The following is an 18,352-nucleotide window of genomic DNA, read 5'->3' as shown; positions in this document are numbered from 1 at the left end:
GAGGAACCTCCTGTGGATCTGGGACAATCCGTGAACTATTTACATAAAACCACACAATCATTTTGTCAGCTTGCAACAGATAGAATCCTGCTCCAGTACATCCCATGCTATTTTGGGGATAAGTTAAGAAAGAATAATTTATTTATGTGTGTGAGAAAACACCAAGGAACAAACTGATTATACCAAATCCAGGGTGGGGAATTAGAGCATTCATGGGGTAAGCTCCTTGAAACAAGCATGATGTATTTTCTATGGGCTTATGCAGAGCGCAGCTCAAAGCATACTGAGCATAATCAAGGCATGTGAGCAGTTGTGCAAGAATATGTCAAACAATAACATCATTGGATGTGCCAACGTCTGACACATTTACTTTGACTCAGTTCTTTCCAGCAAAGAGGTATGGGCGTGCAATCTTCTTTCACCCGCCATACCTATTGCTGCTATGTGTTCATCTCCAAACTTCAGCTTTGGAATTCAAGGAAAAGGTCATCACAGAAATATTTTCTTTTTCTGTGACAATTTCTGTTTTAGTATCTATCTCTGGTCGATGCGCTGTGGGGACAAGATTCTCACAATATGTGTTGCTACCACAGCTGAGTAAATCATGGAATCATAGAATCTTAGGATCTCAAGGTTGGAAGGGACCTATAAGATCATCCGGTCCAACCGTCCTCCCACTACCATTGCTACCACAGGCCACTAAACCATATCTCGTCTTGCTGATCTTACTGGTCAGAGCCTCTAATTCATACAGTCTATAAGCTGGCTCAGAAGTGTTGATAAACTAGATAGTGTTGTTTGCAAAAAGCTTGTCCCGGTGTCAGCAGGTGATTTGACTGCTCACCACACTCATCTATTCCCCAGCCGTGCAGTAATAATTCTGACAAGATGAATGTTACCGAAGTAGGGACTTAGATGTAAAATGACAACATTCAAGTTTCATACATGTACAAATACTTGTGTGGGAGAAAATTTACCCATTTCCTTGCAATGATCTGATGAAAAAGGAAAATACAGAGAAAACTCACCTTCTCTCCGCTTTGAGGAGAGGTTAAATTCTGTATTGACCCCCAGAGCATTGGAAAACTCTGCCCGGCTGATTCTGCTGACTCTATTCCCACACAGAAGTTACTGTCAGGATTTCTGAAAACTACTTTATTCAGAGTGCACTGAAATCTAAGAAGTTAATATAAAGTATTTTAATTTTGACTAATCTTGCTTAAGGGAATTCACTGTTTTTATACTGCCTAGGATTTTAAGACTCGTTACATTATTGCTGTGATTTTGCTTGTAAAATACAAGCAGGGGGATTAGATGATGTATAATCTTTGCATCTGAGGGTAGTTTGTATAGAGTTATCATACGGGGGAAAAAACCTCTGAAGAACACCTACATTTGGCAGCTTTAGCCCAAGGCAGTTGAGATGATGACAGATTCTAAAAATTAATTTTTAATAACTTAAAGTAATGAAGGAGTTCCATTTCTTTGAATCAGAAGAACATTTAATAGGTCTTTCTATGAAAAATAACCTACTTGACTGTAGTCTGGCTCTGAGCATCAAAGGTGGTAAAAGCTATGTCTAAAAGCAAATGAACAATTTTTGACACTGCTGGAGAATTGAACCAGGAAGCTAGACAGTGAGGGAAAGAGGTTTTAGACCTTTCTGTGTTGACCCAAAACTTCACAGCCACCTGTTGATTCTGGTCCAAAGAAACAAATGAGGCTGAAAGAAAATGCCTCTAAGCACAAGGGGAACAAGCCGAGCCAAACCAACGCTGGCTCCTGTTTCAATAAACAGGATGTTTGAATCTGTGAAATCAAAGCTGACTTCAGATGAACATCCCCCTGTACTCAGCACTGGTGAGGCCGCACCTCGAGTACTGTGTCCGGTTTTGGGCCCCTCACTGTAAGAAAGACATCGAGGCCCTGGAGTGTGTTCATAGAAGGGCAGCAAAGCTGGTGAGGGGTGTGGAGCACAGGCCCTATGAGGAGCAGCTGAAGGAGCTGGGGTTGTTCAGTTTGGAGAAGAGGAGGCTCAGGGGACACCTTATTGCTCTCTATAACTACCTGAAGGGAGGTTGTAGCGAGCTGGGGGTCGGCCTCTTCTCTCATGTAACCAGTGATAGGACTAGAGGGAATGGCTTCAAGCTGCGCCAGGCGAGGTTCAGGCTGGATGTTAGGAAATACTGCTTCTCTGAAAGGGTGGTCAGGCACTGCAATGGGCTGTCCAGGGAGGTGGTGGAGTCACCAACCCTGGAGGTGTTCAAGGAACGTTTGGACGTTGTGTTGAGAGACGTGGTTTAGTGAGAAGTATTGGTGATGGGTGGACAGTTGGACTGGGTGATCCTGTGGGTCTTTTCCAACCTTGGTGATTCTATGATTCTATGATTCTGTGATTGATTCTCCTGACTAGCTGGAGACTTGTGTGCTTCTTCTCATTCCTCTCCTGAGTACCGTGCAGATTTCTCTCTCTCTCTCTCTCTCTCTCTCTGGACATAGCAGCGCTGAACCATACAAGAGATGGTACCACACCCACAGTGCTGCTTTGCACAGGACGCATGTTCAGCTCCAAAGAACTTCAGTACCCCCATCCCTGGTGCTACTGCTTGTTGTTGCACTGCTGAGCAAGGGGGATTTACTGCCTGAAAGGTGGGGCCAGCTGCAGGTAAGGATGGTTGTAACACACCCCAAGGATGAAGGACACTTGCCTTGTGTGTTTCAGCCACAGGCATGAAGTATGTTCTTTAGGGCAAATGGAGAACTCACTATGTCTTTCAAAGAATTTTCCACTTGCATAAATATAAGAGCTGAGTCTTGTCTTCATCCATATGCATTTGCTGGCAGGCATAAGGGAAGAGCACTAAAAAAGCCTTAATTTCACTGCATGCATCACTTTCTTTGGACAGCTTCAAGATTTCATTTATGCAGCCTGTATGAATGAGGAAATCTGCAGTAATACAGGTACTATCAACACCATGCTCTTTCCTGAGACTTTTCTTCCTGTTCTGATTACTTTTCTTAGCAATGATAGGAAGCTTGTAGCACTTAGCCACCATTTTTGTTGCTCTGCCGACTCTCTTGGTAGCTTCTATCTTTGCTGTTACCTTTTAACTGACCACAAAGGGAAAAGAAAAAGACATCTCCCACCACCACTCTCCCTCATTACCCCCTGCTGGTCACAAGGAAGCATTTTCCTGCATCAGTTACAGCATGTCTGCTAGTGCTCCCTGTTTTGAGACTGTGGAATGCTTCTCTTTAAAGTGTTAGCTCACCTAAATTCTGCTGCCAGTTCAATGGGCAAACTTCTTCAAGCTGTCTCCTTTCCTAATTTACGTCCATAATCCTAATTCTGTCTTCTCTGCTCTTTTTGTTTATCTCTTTTCACCCCCCCCTCCCCCCATTATGAGGCTCACGGGGCAGGGAATGAGGCTGTTGGCATTTCTGAAGAAAAGTCATGGCAAAGTGCCATATCAAAGTGTACGCTGTAAATATTATAGACTATTACAAATGTGCCCATTATTCTCAGCTCTTTCACTTCTTTCCTATTTGCTTATGGCTATGGGTTACTTAATTGGCTTAACTGAATGATCATAATACGCTCTGTTACATACACACTTTATAAAGTGATTTGTATTTATGAAGTTCTTTGAGACCATAAAGTAATAAGTAGGTTACAATGACTTCCAGGGAATTAGTATCAACTTACTGTTCACTACATCTTATGGAAATACTTTGAGGTCTTAACAGATCTATTGAAAGCAAGAGAGATTTAATTACCTATGACTTTATATTCTGCCTTGAGACAGCAATGGGCTGACATAAATTCATAATTGCTCCCTGTGGCTTACATGCGTCCTTCTAACAGGTACTCACACTTTCCATACCCAATTTCCTTATTTTGGCCTACAGAACCCTACCTTTTTTCGCTAGGGCTGGGGACACTCGGAAAGCAAACTTAGCAAGTTTGAGACCCTTGTTCTTATTAAAGGAAGACGCAACATCAGGGAGGTCAGAAATCTGGCCCTTGCCTTGCTGAAAGGAATGCAGAGCAGAAAGCTGATTTTGCTTATAAAGGTGAAAAGATGATTTTACTCATTCTTGTCTTTTTTTATTTTTAATGTGACTGATATCCACTAGAAAATACTCGCAGCTGATGCGGGGCTTTTTCTGAAGTTAGACACCAAAACCAATTGGTGAAGACAAACAGGACATCCAACGTGTATGAGAAGCAGGCAAAGCGAGAAGCCCAGCATACTACCCAGAAGGCCACGCTGGTACTTCTCTTATGCATGGTTTTTCTCTTCCTCCTCTCTTAGTTGCACTCCTGCAGTAGTTAATGGCTGGTTTAAGAGTAGTATAAGTTAGTACTTACCCCATGGAGTATTGGTGCAAACTGAAAACATACTAATTGATATAGTGGTGGGAACAAAAGAGCCTCTAGCCCAATGCTTCATCTTTGGTGCAGCAGAAATATTACAGAGAGAGCTGTAAGTTCTGTGTGTGTCTAATTACACGGGTTCTTGAACTCAACTTATGGTATTTTATTAGCTTGAGTGTGCAAAACAGTTTCCTCTGTTTGATCTAGAAGGTGTATAATCATAAGCATTATATATAATTGATATTGATGGCTGATTCTAAACCATATTGTTATTTCAGTGATCCAGCTTAGAAATATGAGATTGGAGATGGATTTCTGCCCAGGTATTTTTTCAATTATTCAGAAATGCTCAGTGTGTGTTATTGATTGCTATTCCAAACCAGGCCACCAGTGACCTTTAGATTTAGTCAGTTCCTGATTTGTTGCCATGTCATGTTGTTCATGAAAAACATTGCTTCTGAAGATGATTGGTCCCCTTTCTTGCTTTTACTTAAAGAAGTAACAAGTTTTTGTCTGCTTGGGAAATACCCAAATACATACTTATGTGTATGGTTTTGGGAAATAGAAAATAATAGCTGATGCAGAAAACGTAAGTCGTTTTACAAATGCTTTTGAAATAGGTGTCGTTTGCCTTGCTGAGTTGTGTTTGTCTTGAGGAGTGGCACCCGTTTCACCAACATAGACACGTGTAGGTTAGCAGAGAACTAAATGTTTGATAAACCAGTTTATTTGTAATACCATGACAGTAACGTAAACAAAAATATTCTCCTAGACAATATTTTCCTTGAAAATCTGCCAAGATTTATTGAATACATCTGTCTTGACAGAGCACTTCAACTGAGATCAAATAAAAAGGTACCTTGCAGTGAACAGCTGCAGCTATTTTAAAATGAAGTTAAACAAGCATGAAAAACAGGGATGAAAAATAACACCAGGGGAAAAGTAATTAGTCCAAAACAGTACAGGCTGCAGTGATACAAGGTGGATAAAAAGCAGTTTCACGTTACAGCAGTGACTCACTGATGGCTGGAATGAATGACCACGCCACACCTCCATTATCGCTATCCAGTGCACTGAATCCATATGGCAATGATTCCGCTCAGCGCACACCACCTGGCCTCACTTTCAGCAGGAGACACCTCTGCACGTGGCTGTGTGCAGCACCCACAGAGGCATACGGAGCAGTACCGCTAGGCAGCTCCTATCTGCTTCCTCTGGCAAAGGAGCATTTTCGTTGTGCGCAAGCCACCAATATTCATAGAATCATAGAACCACATAATGGCTTAGTTGGAAGGGACCTTAAAGACCATCCATTTCCAACCCCCTGCCATGGGCAGGGCTGCCATTCACCGGATCAGGCTGCCCACAGCTCCATCCAACCTGGCCTTGAGAACCTCCAGGGATGGGGCACCACAGCTTCTCTGGGTAGCTGTGCCAGGGCCTCACTGCCCACTGAATAAAGGATTTTCTCCTAATATCTAACCTAAATCTTTTCTTTAAGTTTATAGCCATTCCCCCTTGTCCTATCACTATCGGACCACACAAAAAGTCAGTCTCCCTCCTGATTATGACTTCCCTTCAAGTACTGGAAGGCCGTAATGTTGTATGCCTGGAGCCTTCTCTAAGCTAAACAAGCACAGTTCCCTCACTCTTTCTTCCTAGGAGAGGTTCTCCAGCCTTCTGAATGTCTTTATGGCCCTCCTCTGGTCCCTTTGCAGCATCTCTGCATCCTGCCTGTGCTGGGGGCTCCAGACCTGGATGCAGTACTCCAGATGGGGCCTCATGAGGACAAAGCAGAAGGGGACGATCTTCTCCCTCGCCCTGCTGGCCACCCCTCTTCGGATGCAGCACAGCATGCAATCACCTTGAAGGCACGTTTGTGACAGATAACACGGTTTGAGAGATCGTAGCACGGCCAGAATCACTGCTTGCCCATGGGCATGTGGAGCTGGAGGGAACCTGTAGTAGGGGACAACCAGAGGTGAAGGGGTTGCACACCAAGCACATTTTTAGGAATGAGCACCAAGCAACTAAAACATTTAGACATATAAAGGCACGGCGATTCCGTTCTGTGATTCTGTTCTGTGGTGACTGGAACAGCCGCCGACAGTGATGCAGCACATTAACCCTCCCTGGCGCTGCGCGACTTTCTGAGCTCGTCCCAACTCCATTTCGTACACGGCACTTGTGGCCTACATCCTGCGGCCGTGACCGACACCGGGACAGACGCTCCTCGTCCTCACGCTGCCACGGCTCCCCGCACCGAAACGAAGGGCCGGGCGCCGACCCCCAGACGGGCGTGAGGCGGGCGGCGGCCAGCAGCCCCCCGACCCTCCAGGCCCCCGCCTCCGCCCGGCCCGGCCCGCCCCGCGGCCGGCCCCCGCTCGCCGATTGGCCGCCGGCGCCCGGGCAGGTGCCGGTGAGCGGCGGGGGCGCGGCGGGAGCTGCCGCCGTCGGCACCGCAGCGGCAGGCGGCGGCGCGGGGAGGCGGTTGCGTGCTTGCGCCGCTGCGGAGCGGGGCACCTGTGCGGGCGACGGGGCGGGCTCTGCCGCTGCTGTGCCCCGAGCGCGGGGCGGCTGCCTCCCGCCTTCCTTCTCTCTCGGCGCAGCCGAGGCGAGGTGAGTGCTGCGGGCCGGGGGCGCGCCGCGGGGCCTGGCCGCGCCGGGTCCGCACCTCCGGGGCTGCGCCGCGCCCAGCGCCGCGCTGCGGCCCTCCCCTGCGGGCGGCGGGGCTCGGCGGTGCGCGGCCGCCGGGTCGGCGCGGGGCTGGGCTCAGCCGCCGGCTGAGCGCGCCGCGGTTGTTCGCCGCGGGGCTTCCTCGCGATGGCTTTAACGGGGTGTTTTACTCTTGATTAACTTCTCCGGGAGCGCCGAGGGTTTGGGTATAGCGCGTCTGCCTCCTCTGCCGCCTTTCTGCCAGCGCATCGCGCGGCTCCGCGCGTGTAATTTCTGCCTCAGTCAGAGGAGCGCGCGTTTTCCTAGTATCAAGGTCAGTTTATCGTAACTGCTGAGGAAAATACCATATGGCTCCGGCTGGCTTTTCTTGGGAACGCTAATTAAGCAGGGCTGTGCGGCGTGCTGCGCTTTGCGTTGTGTTGTAGCTTAACGCAACCACAGTAGATCCCCAGATGCCTTAGAGCAGGTGTGCGTCCCTGCCGGAGCGTGTTACCTACATCCAGCGGTCCTTACTGACCAGCGGTGCCGTGTGCCTTACACCGACTCTCTCGCCGCTCCCTGTGTTCCTGGAGATGTGGGCAGCTGTCGTGCTGTGGCGCCTGGAGTTCTTCAGAAGCACGGCCAGCATTCGGCAGGGAAAGCTTTTACTCACTGCTCTGACAGCCCTTTTCTGAAAGGCTGGAGAGAGAAAGGAGGGAAGGGTTGTTCAGTTCGTGCATTACCAGGCGTTTTTCTGACTCAGGCTGGGGAGGTTTTCCTTTTGCTTCTCGTTGGTCTTAGCGGTTTGCTGCGAGCTGTGCTGAAAGCAATGACTCTGTCCCTGCAGCTGACAGTGCTGCCCACTTCCAGTCTATTACACAGCTCCGTTACAGCATCTTCTGCTTGAGAAAGTTGCCTTCTGCCACATCCCTCCAGCTGCGGTGTTATCCGTCGCTGCTCGGGTACCGGTTGGAATGAGAGCACGTGTGCCACCCAAAACGCATGCAGCAAATCTGTAGCCCTCCTGTGGGATCTGTTAGGTAACTTAGTGCAGCGCATACGGCAGATGCAAACAGGAGGGCATCGCTTCAACATCTGCGACGCGCCGACTGCCTGTGGGAGCTCCCAGAAGCCGGTTCCACCCCTGTTGCCCCCACGGCAGCGTGAGACTTCCTGAAGAGCGCTGCCCCCGTGCCAGGGCTTGCATCTGGAAGCCGCTTCTGGTGTGTGTGACACAGCGCTGTCCTCCCAGACGTGCTGCTTGACAGGCTGCCCTCATCCTGCCCGGCGCTGCCTAGCGTGGATCCCAATCGTGCTCCAGAGCACAGTCAAAGCAAAGCTAAAACTTCTATTTATTCGCCTAAGTTTGTTTCCCGTTTCCACCCTAAGCTGGTGAGCGGAGCTGAATGTGCTGACAGCAAATTGCTAAACCAGATTTTGGGATTATATAGGGCGTACCCGAGTGTATGAACGTGGTAGGGATTCATCTTTTCAAACTTCGTACGTAAAGGAAAAAATCCCCAAATTATGCATGGATGATGCTGAAGGAAGGCTGTATGTCCCAAATGTGCTATTGTTCATTAATAGTACAACTGCTTGAAAATGGGACTCCTTTGTGTTGCTGCCAGCATTGATATGACCTATTGTTGTCAGACCAGAAGCTGCCGTTTGGCAGTGTAAACCACCCTAACTTGCCCTTGGAGAGCTCGGTAAGTTGAAAGGAAGTAGTCAAACAGATCCATGAGAGCCACAGGGACGTTTTTTTTTTTTCTTTGGGGAAAACCATTATTTGAGTGGCCTAACTCAGCCTTCTGTGGAATGTTTTATTTGCTTTTTAGGTCCAGGTAGGTTAATTACTAGATGGATATGTAGACATAATAAAGACATCCGGCTTATTGTGAGCCACTGGCAGACAGAAAATAAGCTCCCCCCCCCCCCCCCAACCCCAAGTTTGTTATATGTAGAGATTTGGAGCAGCGTACATTCAGATGAAGCTCCTTGTACTTACAGTAGAAAGAAGATAACTGTAATATAGCTATTTCAGCGTGGAGGAAAGCACACTGTACTATTGTTCAAAGTGTCAAAGAAGCTTGGCCCATATACAGTATAAGCTGGAAATTATGTAGAAGAGCAAAGTAAGACTTCAAGCCACAAGTAGGTCTCAATTTGCCTTCATGTGTGATACCCACGCTATTAAGATCCATTGTTTATGTGGTTATCACTAATCATTTACAACCTATTTAGATTTAAACCTCAATAGAAGTATGTGCTACCAGCTTTTTTTTTTTTTTTTTTGAAGAAGCTTATTGCAAAATACTGCATTTCCAGAAAATGAATGAGTAAACATAATAGTGGAAAGCAGCAATGAATCATTGAACAATGCTGGCATTGGTGTGAGTAGAATATGAGGACCACAAAGGTTGGACTAAAAGCTATTGTCAGTGTTATTGCAAGCACAGGTTTTTAGATCTTACAGATACTGTTCTAGGAACAGGAACACATTAATGCAATTCAAGGTTATTTTTTTTCCTATTTTTAAAGAATGTTATGCTAACAAAAGCCTTTACCTTGTGGGATTTTACTGTCTCGCTACTCCCTGAGAAGACTAAAGTAGAAACGTCCTTCTACTTCCTATTACCTGTGTACTTTCTTTCACAACCATCAACAGGTAAATAAAAACTAATGCTAGTATTTGCTATTCAAATTATTGCAGTTATATGTATCTCCTGGTTGTTTTAAGATAAAGCACTACCATAGGAAATTAGTTTTGGATTGTTCAGGGCAAAGTACGCCTTCAAATAACCTATCGCTTGCTGAAGTGGAGGAACAAAGCACTGCGGAGATTAATCTTTTGGACGAGATGTTTTTGATGGCATTGTCTCAAGTTGACTCATGGTGATCAATTAAGTGGCCTCCCTGAGTTCTGCTGATGCTGGCTTGCCCTACCTGCTGAAGTCCCAAGCTCCAGTTCTACTGGACGGCAGTTCCAGGAATCTTTACTTTCTAGACTCTTCCCTGCAATGTGTGTTGCTTATTGATGGAGAAGAATAAGCAGACAGCTGACTTAATCTAGCTATAATTTTCTGGATCAAGTCTGTCTAAAGGGTGCTGAGGTAGTTTAATGTAGAAAATTGATTGCAGTATCTTGTGATTGCGAGCTGTAGATTCTTGTTCAGAGTCTGTTGAAGTCCATGGCATTCCCACTCATTTGAGTGAGTCTTGAAGCCAGGAAACAGCCTGAAGTCTTTGTGTGCTTTTCTTTTTTTAATAACAAAACAGTTCCTTACCCAACACCCTCTGCCCCCCTCCATGCAGAATAATATGTGGATCTGCCATTGTAAACCAACTGTCAGTTCTTGGAGGAAGTTTGTACGTATTCTGTTTTCCTTCTAGAAAGGAGAGCAAGCAAAACATGTTAACGATTTGAGGAGTGAATTTTCTGTTCTGCTTTTACAGTCAAGTGCTTTATCTCTTCTGAAACTAATACGGGAAGGGCTTCTTTGCTGATTAGGTGTTACCTCTAACACAGAGGGTCCTTTTAACATGGTTTTCTTCCATCCCTTTTTGGGCTGTATGTTGTGTCACGGTGCAGTCCGTATAGCAAAGTGCTGATTTTTACCATTATCACTAATCGCTGTGGCATGGAGATTTAGCACATGGTTCAAGTGCTTTTGACTAAGATATAGCTAATACTGTCTTGGGATACCTCAGGTTGCACAATGTATGCATTATTCTAATTGTTGGTAATCTTGCAAGAGGTTATCTCACTTATTTCCCCCCCCCTCCCCCAAGAGAACAGATCCTTTCATGCCTCACTTCTTGTTCCCCACGCTGCTTGGTGTACCTTTCCTGAAGATATCCAACACTCAGGACCAGCAGTCCTAGGTGCTGTGACATTGCTATGACAGGCCACAAGTTGGCTTTAAGTTAAGCTGTAGGGCATGAATTGGAACAACACCAAATCTTAGAAACAGTTGAAAGAGCTTTGGGGAAGATTCTAAAAGGCATACCCTGGTGATGTTGGTTTCTACTGTCCATTTTGGATTCAATCTAAAAGGCAGCATCAAAATTTGTATGTTGTTCAGTGCAAGCATAGAAGTCATTGAGTCCCAAGCGAAGAAGAAACCAATTCAGCTTTAGAGCAAGATCAGACTGATTATTCTCCCCTTTTTCTTCTAATATTTAATAATGAGGCTTCAGATTCTTGCTCCATGTTAGCAGTTAGTATTGCAGATTAAAGAGGGCAGTCAATGGATGAAATGCTGTAGACTTGATCATGTGTGGAACCTAAATGGCCTACACCTCCTCCATGGAAATGTACCGGCTATGTAGCTGTGGTAGGTAAACAATACCTAAGATTCCACTTTCAATTGAAAAGTTGGCCTCAGTATATTATTGAGGTCCATAAGACCTATGAAGGATATTCAATATGTAAAAATTAGGGAAAGGTACAGTACCGAACTGGAAACTGAAATTGTCTTTCTATCTACAAAGCTGATGTTGTTGCTCGTGGAGGTCCATCAAAGGAGCATGCTCCTTCGGCATACTGCTAATGCTGCTCGCAGCTTTGAGAGTGGTGGGCCTTGGTAAAGGGAATTGCATTATTAAAAAAAAAAAAAAAAAAGGTTTAATTGGTTACACAGTTGTCCTAGCTATGTCCTGAAGATGATGGCTTAACAATCAAGCTGACTAAGTGGTAGTTACTGTGAAACCCAAAAAGAATCAGGAACAAAGGTATCTGGATGATTCTGTGAGTGTTAAAGAAGATGAACTGCTCTGGTTCCCTTATCTAAAGGAGCAGGGAGGATACTGCAGTTTGGAGCCAAATATAAATGAGCCAGGTCACAACATGACAGTGAAGTCAGACTCCAGAAAATACCTAACTGGATTTTATGCTTGAATGCAAATGTTTTTGTTTGTATAAACCTGTGAAGTTCAGGCTTATGTTTATTGGTGGGATCTTAGGTTGGCTCCATGTTGTGCCATGTTGATATTGAAGAGTAGCCATGCTCGCGAACGAAGCCAGTTCCTCTTCTGCCCTACAACTGACAGATAACCCAAGACCTCAGTTCAATTTTCAGAGTCTTTTCATAAGTTTGTCTGTATTTTGCTCATGTTTTATATCTCTTAAGAAATGTTTATCTAAAAAATTCCAAGACAACCTGCTCCTGAAGCCCTTTTTTTCCATGCATGATGCATAAGTTGTGTGCCAACCAACTGCAGCTCATCACCAAGTCTCGGTGAGTTGGGACGTGTGGCTTTACAGATGTCACTTTTTGTTCTGTTGTATCCCTTATGATTCTGGTTTGCTCTAGCATAAATCAGGGCTAGAAACAGTTCACAGGTGTCAGGTTGAATGCAGAAGGCACAGTCTTATGACGCATTTGTGCTTTTTTTATGCTGTTCATTTACTTGCTAATCTGTAAAATGCAGTAATTTGCAGTGGGTTTTCCTGTTAGTGGTTTGAATTAGCAGTGATTCACTGTATTAAATTTGTTTTCACATCTGGTGCTACTAGACAAGACAGCCTTACTGTGGCAACTGTTGCTGGAAGCATTTTCTTACCTCTAACAGTCCAAGTTTCTGATTCTGTGTTCTGCTCCCACAGAAGTGTTGTCACAGTCAGAGATCAGTTCTTGGATCAAACGTAGGGGTATTCAGATGAGCGATATTTAGTAAGAAGGGTGTGGGGTGTCAGTTAATACACCGTATGGTGTGGAGGCAAAATCCTTTTTATTGTGTAGAGTGTTTTAAACATGCCTGTGGTATGTTTATATACTGGTTGGTGGAGATTTTTTGATAGCAGTCAAACAATGCATTTAACTGTTTACTTTTGTAGCTTGTATTGCTTGATCACAGCATGGCTTTCAAGTTGTGATGAGAAGCTTAATAAGTTATCGTAATCATTTTGCCTCTTTAGTAAAATGCAAAATTAAATTCCTATGCAGTTGTGAAATGTGGTGCTCCCAGATTGCTTGAGATTTTCCAGAAACTTTACTTTTTGTGTCCGTGTTTCCTTCTGGAAGTTAAAGGTACAAATTACTTGGATGAGAGGTCTTACCACTGCTTTACACAATAGTGATGCTTTGGTATCTTGGCTTTAGGCGAATTATTTCAGTGGATCTAAGTTTTCTTGGCTAGTTTGTTGAATTTTACCTGTGGTATGCTCCTATGTATCTACTTTTTCAAATAGTAATTACTGTGGTACTGGAGGACATTTTTAGTCACATGATGCTCAACAGCTCGCATGGTGTTGGACCTTATCTGCCATCCAGTTCCTTGATGCCTTACAGAAAAAGATCCTGACTTATTCTTTCACATGCTTTTCCTCATGTATGAATTTGTTATTTCTTTCTGCGGAGTTGGAATGCAAGGTGGAAAATGCTTCTGTTTAACCTTGACAAAGCAGATAGATAGTCTGCCACAGGGCAGGAGAGAAATTCTTGAGCCTTCCTGGTCTCAGCTGAGCTTGAGCCTTTTTCTAAGTACTCCTCTCTTCTCTGTCTGTCTTTTACAATGAGATGTGAGCTGCCATGGATCCTTTGAAGGAGCAGAGGAGGAGCTACTGTTTCTTCCATTTCTCTGTGGGCTTCCAGCTCACTACAGGGCTGCTGATGTTTGGAGCTGGGGCTGACAGGTGTGTTGGGAGGAGGCTGAGGCCTATGCAGCCCAGCTGGGCAAATCATGGAATGACAGAGTGGCTTAGGTTGGAGGAGGGGATCTTAAAGATCATCCATTTCCAAGCTTCTGCTGTGGGCAGTGCTGCTGCCCACTGGATCAGGCTGCCCAGTGCCCCATCCAAGCTGGCTTTGAGTGCCTCCAGGGATGGGGTACCCACAGCTTCTCTGGGAAATGTGTTCCAGTGCGTCACCACCCTCTGAGTAAAGAAATTCTTCGTAACGTCTAACTTAAATCTCTCCTCTTTTGATTTAAAGCTGTTTCCCCTTGTCCTGTCACTGTGAGACCATGTAAAACGGTTCCACTCCTGCATGTGAGCTACTTTCAAGTACTGGCAGGCTGCAGTGAGGTCTCCCTGTTTCTGTGTGCTGTTTGCCTGGGTTTTGGTGGGCAGAAGAAGGAAGGGAAACCTTGCTGGCAGTTTGCTGCTCTGTGTTCGTCTCTTGCATGGCCCAGCTCCATGTTCTGGTTTCTCTCTGACTCGTGATGGTTCACTTGGGGCTCATTGACAGCCCGTCACAGTAATGAGCTGCATTTTGTGCTTTGGATGGAAGGCACGTGGAGGAGAGGCCAATCATCCACGGTACGATTACGTCTCAGCACATTGCTGCTCTAGTTTTGTCTCTCTTGCCAAGCTGTCTTCCTCACTCTGGGAGAAGTAATCATCAGTCTCTCACAGTCAGAATGCTGTCAGACTGATTGTCTCCTTCATAATGCAGTTGCTGCTGACTAGAGAAAATAGAACATGGTTTGCCTAAATGCAACATAAACAGTAGGAGATGTGACTGAAGTAAAATAAGAGTATACGGGAATTAGAAAACCAATTATAGTGAAACACATACATAAAAGTTTGTCAGGAGACCTGTGATCCTTAGTTCACTGGTAGGTCCAGATTCTGGATCAGCCTTTCCTTTAGGAGTTTGCTGTTGACAGTAGGAAGATGGTTCTGGTCGATGAGTTTGGCTTTTATAGTACACCTTGAATTCCCACTAGGGCTTACGCTTGTGTGTCAGCTGTAGGCTTGGTACATGAGTATAAAATGATCATAATCTCATGGAATCACAGAATGGTTGAGTTTGTCAGGGACCTCTGGAGGTCATCTGGTCTAACCCCCTGCTCAAATAAGGATCTGTGAAGGTTTCAGGTTTTTTGCTTTTTGTTTTTTAAGTATGGCATTCACTTTTCTTTTTGTCAAAGCTAAGTGACAGAATTGAAGTTTTCCAGTGTAATCTTTGATCTTTGTCCTGTGAAAATAACACTTCTTGGTGTTTAAATTAGTTTATAGTTTTTAACAGTTTAATATGTTGTGTTCTGCATTTGTTCTGCTGCTTGCTTTTAGGTGAGAGATGCCATTCTTCTTGTAAATAAAATAAGATTTTTAGTGGAGGTTTTTTCTTTAAAAAATACTGAAGCTACTTAAGTAGCTTAAACTACTGTAAGATAAAGAAGGAGGAATAATATGAAATGAGTATTTATTTAATAAATAGGTTGATGTTCAGAAGCACGCAATGCTAACCTCTGACCTTGAAGATGTACAGTTTCCTTCATTAAAGTGTATTCCAGCACTCTCCTAGGCAAAGTACACACAGTTAAAGTGATAGAATAAAGGGGGAATGCTTCTTCCAGAAGGGACTGAGTTAATTTCATTTTGAACATGGAGCTTCACCTCACCTCCAGCTCAACAAACCTAACACTGCTCAGAAACTTGCAAGCTCTTCAGTTTTCTGACCAAATCTGACCTAAGATGACTGTGAGTCTGAGAGGAAGATAATTTTCTGCTTTGGTTTTAGACCAGGAAATACATGCAGTAAATCTCAGTTAGAATTAGCATGGGCGTAGTGAGTACCAAGCTCTTTCATGAGGTTTTGTTCTCTGTCTGGTTGAAGATATGGCATACCAGATGCAAGTCCTCATGTCAGAGGCAGTTGGTCTGTGATTAATTTTTCATTCCAAGAGGTGGTTTTGTATTTCCTGTGAGTTTATTTTCCTTATCGTTATTTTGGGAACTCACTTTATTTCCAGTGAGAAGGGAAGAATATCCTTGGTTCTGCTTATTGCAGCTTGTAGACTTAACATTGAAATTCTAAAAAAGTAAAAAAAAAGAATTTTCTGACCAATGCTTATTATACCTCATATTAGATTTTATGATGTACTGGTTGTAGTGGAAATTACTTTGGACAGTAATGTTCTTTAAATGATTTCTTTTGGATAAGATCTCTTCTGCTCAACTGTCTTCAGATGATTCCCTCTACACTTGGGACCTATTTTTGTCAGCAAGTAAGGTGTGTGCCATCATAGATTTCAGGTATTACCTATTGTGTGACATTTACATTGAAAAAACACTGTGACAATGTGGTTATTTCTGTGGGGCATTCACGAAACAAAACTTTGTTTTAGAATATGGAATACAGCGAGGGAACTCTGCAGAGGAGAAAGGGCTTGTCTTCTGCCTGTATGTATTAAAAGGGCAAAATCTTCACTGCTAAGGTTAGATAAAGAATTTCTTCTGGTGCTAGAAGACTTCTGCAGAAGCTGACATAATGCCCAACTATAATTACAAGACACTGAGCAGGATTATGCAGGTCCTAACGTAGGTTACGTGAGTCTGCAGGCAGTAAGGCTCATAAAGATGAGTTCTTTGGGGACAACCAAAGATGTAATTACTAACAGTATTTTTTTTTTCTTCTCAGCTTTCTACCTGGAAAATACTGGAAATGGTGAAGTAGCTATGCAAGGTGGAAAAGCTCTAGTGTTGAGTCTGCTGCCTCTAAAGATAAGAGCAGGTGAAGGGGAAGGTGTTTTGTGTGAAACACTTTTGCTGCAAGCAGCTGCATTGAAAGAATACAACTCTTCCTCTATCCCATGTTGTAGGTGCATAGGAGTAGCATTTCAAAGCAAAACCAGTACTGTATTGTGGAATTGTGTGATACCACGATGGCAACTTGTGCTTAAATGAAAAGACACATAGAACATTCTTGTCTGCAGTAACAAAGGTGTTGGTGGGATCTCTTCCTGATGTGCACTTGGTAGGCCTGCAGCACCTCTCCTTCAGGCTGAACAGTCCTAGTGCTCTGGCCTTTTCTTGCTTGAAGGATCCTCCAACCCTTCTTCATCTCTGTAGCTCTGCCTATTAAGGTTTGCCCAGTAAGTTCTTGCCTGGTTTCTACTGGGGGGTCAGGAATGGATATAGCACTTTAGGTGCAGCCTTCCTAGTGAGGATTTCTTCACTGCAGCATCGAACTCTGATAGATATTTGTTGTACAATACCCAGTGTGACCATTTGCATAACCTACTTTGTGATGGAGCTCTGTGTCAAGCATAGAATCTGTTTAAAGTGGTACTTAAAGGGAAAAAAATAAAACAGTTTGGGTTTTTCCTCCCATTCTCAAGTAATGCTAATCTTCTGCTGAGGCTGCAAGTCCAAGCAGCTTAGGTTTCATGTGAGGGACTAGGAAATGTACTGCTCGTCCTCTTTTCTTGTGTTGATGCTCTTGTCTGCTATAAAATGTAGAAACGTTGCTGGCAGTTCTTGAAAAGATTTCATTTCGTCGATTGTTTTTGGGTGTTTTTGTGTGTGGTTTTTTTTCAAACTGTTAAATTCAATATATTTTTTTTCAATATGGAAGTTTTAATTAGATTTAGGCCAGGCTGTAAGTAGCATTAAGATTAGTGTATTATTTGAACAATACCCATTCATGCATTATAAGCCTAAGCTTTCCTGTTACAATGTGTTAATTTGTTGAGAAAAAGTTTTCTGAGGAATTATATTATTCACTAATGTCTCTGAGAGCTTAAATTTCACATTCAGTTTGATATTTAGTAAAGAAGTATTAGGAATGAAGGCAAACAGCCTTGTGTAAGTTATTTCAGCTAAGGCTGGAAGTTATTTTAGGCTGATAAACTATTCTGATGTCTTTTTTTTTTCCCCCACGCTACTCTTTCTCTAGAGAATTTGCCATTGTGTGTTTCCAATATGCTTAATCTGGATCTACTGAAAAAAAGACATTTAAGCACTGTTTATAAATATTTATATACTCCTCTGATACTCCCAGATCAGAGGTGATTTAGCAAAGTGAAGAAAAATGATTTTCTGAAGGAAAACAAAACAAAACCCCAGTTTCTTGGAGGTTAATAGGATATTGGAATACAGACAGCGAGTTCCCTATGTTTTTGTTTTCATGGTTTTGTTTACATGCAGTATCTGGTGACTCCAAAAGTAAACAGATGTGAAATGAACTCTTTGCCAGCCCACAGGGGGTAGGGGGGCTGCCCATGTAGCCCAGGATTTAGGGTAAATTTCCCCCTTCTGGTGTACACTCACAGTCAGCAGCTGAATTGAAGGGATGTACAGGTAGAGCACTGTTTACGTATATTGCTATACTGCCTGGAACTCTTGATGCCAAGTAGTATTTATCTCTTTGATACAGCATAAGAACTTCTGTTTGTCCTTAAGTGTTTTATACACTGTGAGAAGCTCATAACAGACTTGCAAAAATGACATACTCTTTCTGAAACTCTAACTTAATGTGAAGAGGGACACCTTTATGATTGCCCAAATAACTCTATAAATCAAATTGTAGAAATCAATGCTGAGAGCAGAATTTACTGACATTTGACACAATTAATAAGATCATGAAGAAA

At 43.8% G+C, this 18,352-nt stretch overlaps 2 protein-coding genes across 5 annotated transcripts in view; one reads left to right on the top strand and one right to left on the bottom strand.

The window, feature by feature from the left end:
* Positions 1-4,561: 4,561 nt before the first annotated feature.
* Positions 4,562-7,682, bottom strand: LOC112531797 (atherin-like). The gene is made up of 2 exons (XM_025147729.2): positions 7,572-7,682; positions 4,562-7,144 (listed from the first exon to the last, which is right to left on the bottom strand). The coding sequence occupies exons 1-2, from the start codon at positions 7,680-7,682 to the stop codon at positions 6,239-6,241; spliced, it is 1,017 nt and encodes a 338-aa protein (XP_025003497.2). The 3' UTR covers positions 4,562-6,238.
* MOBP (myelin-associated oligodendrocyte basic protein) overlaps positions 6,842-18,352 on the top strand; it is a 206,098-nt gene continuing 194,587 nt past the window's right edge. For all 4 annotated transcript variants that reach the window (XM_040696044.1, XM_015281726.3, XM_015281727.3 and 1 more), the window contains exon 1: positions 6,842-6,997. The gene's annotated coding sequence lies outside the window, so the exon portion shown is untranslated. The remainder of the gene's footprint in view (positions 6,998-18,352) is intronic.

Source organism: Gallus gallus, chromosome 2 (genome assembly GCF_016699485.2).
Source record: "Gallus gallus isolate bGalGal1 chromosome 2, bGalGal1.mat.broiler.GRCg7b, whole genome shotgun sequence".
NCBI lineage: Eukaryota > Metazoa > Chordata > Aves > Galliformes > Phasianidae > Gallus > Gallus gallus.
The sequence above is the reverse complement of the archived record's forward strand: the minus strand, read 5'-3'. Positions and strand labels throughout refer to the sequence as shown.